The 8,369-nt window shown below is 57.6% G+C and overlaps 1 protein-coding gene across 1 annotated transcript in view; it reads left to right on the top strand.

Moving 5' to 3' along the window:
• Positions 1-5,633, top strand: part of TIE1 (tyrosine kinase with immunoglobulin-like and EGF-like domains 1) — a 15,439-nt gene extending 9,806 nt beyond the window's left edge. The window contains exons 12-25 of the mRNA XM_010016018.1: positions 190-381; positions 571-708; positions 832-1,122; positions 2,133-2,423; positions 2,961-3,154; positions 3,376-3,586; positions 3,726-3,836; positions 3,947-4,137; positions 4,265-4,378; positions 4,459-4,529; positions 4,763-4,803; positions 4,934-5,030; positions 5,256-5,355; positions 5,562-5,633. Coding sequence (XP_010014320.1) covers positions 190-381; positions 571-708; positions 832-1,122; positions 2,133-2,423; positions 2,961-3,154; positions 3,376-3,586; positions 3,726-3,836; positions 3,947-4,137; positions 4,265-4,378; positions 4,459-4,529; positions 4,763-4,803; positions 4,934-5,030; positions 5,256-5,355; positions 5,562-5,633 — 2,114 coding nt within the window. The remainder of the gene's footprint in view (positions 1-189; positions 382-570; positions 709-831; positions 1,123-2,132; positions 2,424-2,960; positions 3,155-3,375; positions 3,587-3,725; positions 3,837-3,946; positions 4,138-4,264; positions 4,379-4,458; positions 4,530-4,762; positions 4,804-4,933; positions 5,031-5,255; positions 5,356-5,561) is intronic.
• Positions 5,634-8,369: the final 2,736 nt, after the last annotated feature.

Raw genomic sequence — 8,369 nt, 5'->3', positions numbered from 1 at the left:
TGGGGTTGCTGGGGGAGGTTGACAGCCCAGTGTGGCAATGCCAGACACTCTGCATTAGACTGGGAGCCACCCATCATGTGTTGCAGTGCCAGCAGACAGGTTTGGGTGGTGATAAAAGACTTCCTTGACAAAGCTGGAAGGAGCCAAGAGGTGGCAGCCAAGAGGCTCTGCTCCTCATTGCTCCCAGTCCTACTGGTGTCATTCCTTCCTTCCCCCCACAAGTGCCACCAGCGCCCCTGAGCCCCCCCCGGCTGCTGGCCAAGCAGAGCCGCCAGCTCGTAGTGTCGCCTGTGGACTGCTTCTCTGGTGATGGACCCATTGTCTCCATCAAGTTGCTCTACAAGCCCAAGGATGACACCTCAGCATGGTCATCCATTGTGGGTATGTGTCTGCTTGGGGACTGGGGGGCACAAGTAGGATCTGGGTGGGAGGGTATGGCTGCTCCAGCTGGTGGGCATCTGGACCATCCACCTTCTCCTGGGACCCCCATGGTAATGCTGAGGATGATGCTGGTGGCAGGGTAGATTGTGGGTCATGGGCATGGCTTTCACATGTCCTCTTGGCCAACAGTTGACAACAGTGAGAATATCACCCTCATGAACCTCCGGCCAGTGACTGCCTACATCGTGAAGGTGCAGCTGAGCCGGCCAGGGGATGGTGGGGAGGGCAGCAAGGGGCCCGAGGCCATCATGGTGACCGAGTGCCTTGGTGAGCATCCATCTCCCTCATCCTGACCTTAACGCTGACCCTACCCCTAACCCTGCGTGGCGCGGGCTCTGCAAGCACCCGGGGCTGAGGCACTGTAATATTTTGCTGCCTTTTTGTTTGCAGAGCCCACAGTCAAGCCTGTGATCGAAGGTTGGTCCATAGAGGAGAAAAACACACTTCACGTCAACTGGAAATTGCCAAGTAACCACGAGCCAGCACATGGGTTCATCGTCCACCTCTTTGACTCTGCAAAGCGGCTGGTCTCCGAGAAAAACATCACTTCCATCTCCGTGCTCTCTGCCCGCATCGGCAACCTGGAGTTCAACAAGGAGTACGGGCTGGAGGTGCTGGTGTACCACTGCACCAGCCTGGGGCCGCCCTCCGACCTCTACAAGGTCATGATCAACAGCAAAGGTGGGTCCAGCAGAACACAGGAAATTATTACAGGAACTACAATGATAAATCAGTTATAATTGTAACAGTGACCATCCCCAGGTCCAGCTGCTCCTGTATCCCATATCTGATAGAGCATGAACAGCTGCTTGGGTCCTCCTTTCCCCACTAGACCCCACAGGCTCCAGCACCAAGCAGATGAGAAACATCCTAAGCTGAACATGACATTCAGGCCATCAGGAGTGACGCTCACAAACAGACGTGTCCTCTGCACCCTTGCCCAAGGGCCTGTCTATACTTGCAGCCTTTAGACTGCAAGTAGCAACAAGTTCCTCAATATAATTATACTTCGCATGAAAAAGTATTTCCCTTTGGTTCTCTTTAACCCTGCTGCCGGGTAATTTTGCTGGTCCTTGTGGGCACACACATACATGCACGCAGCCCTTCACATAGGGGAGGTGGAGCATCAGCCCAACCAATCTTTCTGGCAGCCAAGGGGGAAGAAGTGCATGATGCCTTCGATGAGGCTCACTGCCACTGGTACATGTTCAAAGGGCTGGTGGTCATCGGGCTTGGTAGATGTGAGGTTTTCACTGCTTGGTGCATGAAAGAGCTTTGTGTTATTTGGGGATGTGGGGTTGGGGATGTGGGGTTGGGGATATGGGGTTAGGGATGTGGGCAGGTTGGAGAAGCCTCAGAGGAGGTTATGGGAACACTGTATGTGAGAGAGGGTTGAAGAAATAAAATATCCCAAGGGCTAGCTAATACACAGACATCCAGACTGACAGTCCAGTCCCTGAGGCTGAGATCATTTGGGGTACAGTCCTGCCCCACTGTTGTACCTGGAGCGCAGCTCTACCTCCTCCTGCACCTCCTCCAAGCAGGAGCCAGGGATCCCTGGAGGTCCCTCAGACCTGGCACAGCTTTGGTTGCCATTGACATCCACGGGTTCCAGTCCTCACAGCAGCATTCAGCCCCTGCAGCTCCAGGAGACCTGTCCTGGGACTGATGCTCTCCTTCCCTTGTCCCAGGTCCCTCCTCACCACGGTCGCTCTTGGCAGAGTCCGTGTCTGACAATGCTGTCAGGCTCTCCTGGCAGGTCCCCGAGTACCCCAATGGGGGCATCACCAAGTACATCGTGGAGCTGCAGCAGGTGGGGGGCACCAGTGAGCCCCAGTGGATCGACACTGACAGTGGCGCAGAGACCACCAAGATCGTTGGGGGCCTCAACGCCAGCACCAGTTACCAGTTTCGTGTCCGTGCCAACTCCCATGTTCCAGGAGAATGGAGCCAGCCTGTGAAAGCCAAGACCCTGGGGGACGGTGAGAGGGGTGTACCAGCAGGTAGTGAGCACACAGCTCCGCTGGAACTTGGGGTCTGCATCTGGGTCAGCAAAGAGTGACCAGTGGTAACACAGTGGTAACCACTGAGAGTGGTAACCACCAAGAGAGTGGCTCTGAAGCAGCAGCCCAAGCCCAGAACACCTGTGGGTGTCTTCAGAAATCCTGCTCTTCCTAGTCCTGATGGGGTAGGGGTGGCATGGTGACAGCACAGCAACACATAGTGGCTCTGCCTTGACCAGAGGGCAGCATGGTGCATGAGGGGCTAGAGAAGCAGGACAGAGCCAGCATGGGAGGAATTGGTGGGTGGACATAGAGCTGGTTGGAGGTCCAGAAACCAGCAGGTTCAGTAGCAGGGCCCAGGTAGTGACACCCTCATTCCTGTGCCACTATGGCACCAGGAGCTTGTGATATGGTTGTGGTGTCTTCATGTGGTCCCAGGGTGCTGAGAGAGAGCTGAATGCTTGACCTGGGCAGGGCTCAGCCGTGGACCACGACCCTCCATCCCTCCTTTGGCAGGAGCACTGAGCGTGCCGCCCAGCCTGGGCAGCCAGAGCACTGAGCAGGCAGGAATAGACCAGCAGCTACTCCTGGCCATCGTTGGCTCCGTGTCCGTCACCTGCCTCACCATCCTCTTTGCCCTCCTGGCTCTTTTCCTCATCAAGAAGAACTTTTTCCACCGGCGCCGCACCTTTACGTACCAGTCTGGCTCGGTGAGTGCCGCCTGCCCCACCAGGACCGTGTCCCCAGCTCCCCTCGTCCCAGCCCGATCCAGGTCACGCTCCATAGCCTCCAGTCCGGATGCAGCCAGAACTCACTTCCACACAGACAGGGTGCGGAGCCCACCCTTGCCCAGGACACCTGCCCTGCCGGGACTGCCGCACTGGCAGAGGGTTGCCCGGTGCCGCTAACCTCACCCGCTCCCATCTGCCAGGGCGAAGAGACCATCCTGCAGTTCAACTCGGGGACCCTGACCCTGACGCGCCGGCCCAAGCCGCAGCCCGAGCCCCTCAGCTACCCCATCCTGGAGTGGGAAGACATCAAATTTGAGGACATGATTGGGGAGGGCAACTTTGGGCAGGTCATCAGGGCCATGATCAAAAAGGACGGCCTGAAAATGAATGCGGCCATCAAGATGCTGAAAGGTGAGCATGGGGTGGGCTGGGGGGTGCAGCTGAATCCTGGGCCATGCCTGGGGTTGTGGAGGGGCATGAGACATCAGCAGATATGCAGAGGAAGGGCCTTTTTGTAGGACTGAGGTGTCCATCCCTTCTTTGCTTCCAGAGTTTGCTTCGGAGAATGACCATCGTGACTTCGCGGGGGAGCTGGAGGTGCTGTGCAAACTGGGCCATCACCCCAACATCATCAACTTGCTGGGTGCCTGCGAGAACAAAGGTGAGGGCTGTCCCCTTTTCCCTTCTCCCCAGTCCCACAGGCCCTGCCCAGCTGCGTATTCCTTTTTGCTGGGGTGAGTCCCACAAGCCCAACCTCCTCCTGTCACCCAGGGTACCTGTACATTGCCATCGAGTATGCTCCCTATGGAAATCTCCTTGACTTCCTCCGCAAAAGCCGAGTCTTGGAGACAGACCCTGCATTTGCCAAGGAGCATGGCACTGCCTCCACCCTCACCTCCCAGCAGCTCCTCCAGTTTGCTTCAGATGTGGCCAAGGGGATGCAGTACCTGAGTGAGAAGCAGGTACATCCCCAGCAAGCCCATCAGAGCATCCTTTCTCTAGGTCCTGAGGACTCCCTTTCAGGATATGAGACCTCTGGGGCCAACAGGAAGGAGCATATGGCTCCTGCTGACTGCTGGCCCCTTTCAGTTCATTCATAGGGACCTGGCAGCAAGGAATATCCTAGTGGGAGAAAACCTGGCCTCCAAGATTGCTGACTTCGGCCTCTCTAGAGGGGAGGAAGTCTATGTGAAGAAGACGATGGTGAGGCAGGAGCAAAATGTCTGCCCTCCATCCACAGGGCATCTGCCCTCCCTTGACCGTCATTCCCTCTGTTTCCTTAGGGTCGCCTGCCAGTTCGCTGGATGGCCATTGAGTCCCTGAACTACAGCGTGTACACCACCAAAAGTGATGTGTAAGTCCTGAAGGCAGGGGCACTGAGGCTGAGGTGTGGCTTGGCCATCTCCATCCCTCTTCAGAGTGGTCAGTGCAGTGCTTTTGCTCTGGGTGCTACAAGGGCTAGAGGTGATGCTGATGCATTTCCCTGAGGAGCTGCCAGTTCAGCCCAAGCCCTGGCTGCCCACTCCACCCTGAGCTTTGTCCCCATGTCTGGGGGCTCCATCACAGCCTTGGTTCCTACCTTTTCAGGTGGTCGTTCGGCGTCCTTCTCTGGGAGATTGTCAGCTTGGGTAAGGCTCTTCTGTGTCCCCTGCCTCCACTCAGGTCCCTGCAGGTCTAGTCCTCCCTCAACCCCACAGGGGTCCTCCCTCCACACCAGGGGCCATCCCACCACAGCCAGTTGTGTGTGTCTGGCCTCAGGGGGGACGCCGTACTGTGGGATGACATGTGCTGAGCTCTACGAGAAGCTGCCCCAGGGCTACCGCATGGAGAAGCCACGCAACTGCGACGACGAGGTGTAAGTGGGCACAGAGCCCCATGTCCCACTGACCCCACTGCCCCATGGGGCTCCTGGCAACTTGTGGTAGCTCCTGCCTGATTCTCCTCTGTACTGTGGCTGGGGGATGAGCTGGAGTCCCACACCCCAAACACCCTTCCTGGTCTTCAGTTTCCCGCCTGATTCCCCCCATCTGGTCCCTCTACCTGCATGCGCACTGATCCGCAACTGGCTCTCTGCCCCCAGGTACGAGCTGATGCGGCAGTGCTGGCGTGACCGCCCCTACGAGCGCCCACCTTTCGCTCAGATCTCCATGCAACTCATCCGCATGCTGGAGGCCAGGAAGGTGAGTGGTGACAGCTCAGCAGGAGGGATACCCGCCCTGCATAGGGCTTGTCTCAATGCTGGAGTATCCAGCAGCAGAACCTGTGTGACCCCACCATGCATGGGAGTAACCCCGCATCACTTTCTGGGGTGGAGAGCATGCCAGCTGGGATGGGAGGTAGTTGGGGACACTGTCCCAGCTAGCTCCTGACTGGGGTTCCCCTGCAGGCCTATGTGAACATGGCCCTGTTTGAGAACTTCACCTACGCGGGGATCGATGCCACTGCTGAGGAGGCGTGAGGCTGTGCTGGCACCACACAGAGGGGCAATGCTGGCCCCAGCTGCCAGGACAGTGTATGGGAACGAGCAGCTGCCCGTCCTTCTCTGGTGCCAAGCATCCAAACACCAGTGCCCCTTACCAAGAGCACCTTCGCCGCAGCAGAACTGTGCCATCCCCTCCCTGGCTGCCCACCCAATGTGTGCTGGCCCCACTGGCATGCCACCAGCCACTGACATGGCCCCATATTGCTGGGGGACATGCTGGGATGGCCCCAGGGACAAGCTTGCAGCAGCGCAGGTGGGAGATTTTCTCTCAGGAGCCAGGGCACTGCCGTCTGAGTTCATGGACATAAACGCTCAAGCTTTGGGGAGGGAGGGGAAGCAGTGACCCAGCAGCTGCCTGCCCTGTAGCTCTCCACATGCCCTGGACCTGAAGTGGTGCCAGAAAGACTTTGAACGTCACTGCCTGCCGGCTTGGGACAGGGCCACCTCGAGGAATGCAAAGGCATAAGGGACAGCATTGACTGTGTACAGCCTCGAGCTCTGCGATAACCCTTTGGAGGTGCCAGCTCTGCCTTACGGATAATAAACATAGTGCAACAGGCAACCGAGTCCAGAGAAGGTGAGGTGGGGACCCAGCTCTGCCCTGCTGGTGGCACCGGGGAACAGCATGCCTGGCTCCAGTGGTCTGCTGCTGTGGTGGGTACTCTTCGGGATCCTGTCCCTGTTGGGGTCTTCTGCTGATCCTCAGGTGTTGCTGCGTTGCTTCAGCCAAGACTTGCAGAGCTAAGCCATCCCCCTGGCTTAGGGCTAGAGACCACAGACACCAATATGGTGTGTGATCAAATAGCGGTTATTTTGCACACAGGTGCATTATATCCCTTTCTCAATGCGGAACTGAGCGTGTCAGCCAATCAGGGGGCAAGTCAGCGGTTTTTACCTTATAAGGTATTATTCTACGTGGTGCTTATAGCTTACTTCGAGCGCCAGGCCTTACTCTACACCCAGGGATGCCCCAGCACTCCCAGACAAGCCCCAAGTCTCATCATGCCATGGGGTTTTCTTAGATCTTTCTTAGATCTGACTGTGATCTCTCCCCCTGCAATATAAGACTTTGTCGTGTCCCCAAGGGATATGGAGAACAGACTGTCCTCCGTCTGCATAGCTGCCTCTTGCATGCTTGAAAACCCTTCCTGCAGCTTCCCCTCAGTTGGCTGCTCCTCACAGGAATGGCCCTGCTCTTCCGAGTAGTCCTGTGGGGCTGTGCAGCTCCACACCCTGCCCACCCTGGCCAGCTGCTGCCTGCCCAGCACCGCCTGAGCGCCAGTAACCTGCCATGTCTCACAAAGGGACTGTGGTGGTCAAGCACCCTGCTGAAACACGTGCCACTGGGGTGATGCCCTCTCTCATGCTGGTCCCTCGAGGATCACCTGAGCTCCTGCCCATCGTGCACTGCTGCAGTTTGTTGTTGGTAGTGTGTGGGCTTCATCTCTGTTGCCTTCAGCTTGCTAAGCCCCATGTGTGCCAACCAGCTGCCTCTCTAGCCATCCTCTACAGTCTGAAGGGAGCAAGGGCTGGTCCTCTGGCGGCTGGTATCCCAGCCAAAGGCAGGGGCATTTGAATTTGCCCTTCTGGGTAGGAGTCTTTTATCCCCAGAAGGTGTTTCATCTCTGTCAATACCATTTTGATTGACCATTCTGGTCTTCAGTGCTCTTTGATGTCAACTGCCTCCATCAGTACGCAGCTTCTCTGCCCCATCACTGAAGTCCCCAGTGAAACAGTTATGGGCACAGGCCTCCACAGGCAGCCCGACATGTGCCACTGCCTCTGCACCTCCTTCACTGCTGGCCAGGAACAGCATCTGAGGTGGTGTTATCAGCCCTGCTCAAACCTGATTTTGCTTCCTTGATGGCAAAGCCCAGGAGCTGGATGGAGAAGGAATTGGGATTGGTTTGGCAAAATTTAACCGTGACAAATTGGTGCTGGGTCTTCCCATCTCCCCTTGGTGCCTGCAGTGCTGTCCCAGCTGCAAGGCAAGGAGAAGCCAACCCACCCTTAGAATGGTGAGGATGAGTGTGAGTGGCTCCTCGCACCCTGTTGGGCTGCACCACAGAGCTACACCCAAACAGGGTGGAACACACCTTTGGCCTCTCGCACCGAGGGGTGGTGGTGGGTTGGCATGAGGTTGACCATGTCTGTGGGACCCTACCATGGTGTCCCTGCTCCTGTACCAGCACCACTACTAGCACCTGTGTGGGCCCTGCCAATACCCCTGTGCCTGCAGCTCCCAGCACAACCACAGGGACAGTGCCACTGGGCCATGCAGAGTGGACTCAGTGCACACCAGTGCCAGGCAGCACAGGGTGGGACGGAGCTGGAGCAGTCACCCCATGTCCCTGCAGCCCCCAACAGCTTGCTCTGCCCTGTTTTGCCCTGTCCCACACAGGGGCCTCCCTGGTTTCTCAGGGGATGTTTTTCTTCCTACCCCAGCCTCCCGGCGTGCCGGTAGCCACAAGGGCAGGACGTGCCGCCTATCTGATAGGAGCAGTCTCTCTTGGCACTGCGGCTGGCGGTGGAGGGGCCATGGCATGGTGGTTTTGGGCACGGGGAAGTGCCGGTGATGGGGTGGGGGGAGCCTCCAGCCAGGCTTCCTGAGCTGCACAGCCGCCACTTCCCAGATAAAGGTATCACCCGGAGGAGCTGCAGCAGCTCCCAGCAGGGTGCTGGGAAGGACCAAGCACAGCACACACAGCCCCG

This window comes from Nestor notabilis, unplaced genomic scaffold (assembly GCF_000696875.1).
Source record: "Nestor notabilis isolate BGI_N333 unplaced genomic scaffold, ASM69687v1 scaffold16856, whole genome shotgun sequence".
NCBI lineage: Eukaryota > Metazoa > Chordata > Aves > Psittaciformes > Psittacidae > Nestor > Nestor notabilis.
Note: the sequence above shows the minus strand (reverse complement) of the source record. Positions and strands in the feature narration are given on the sequence as shown.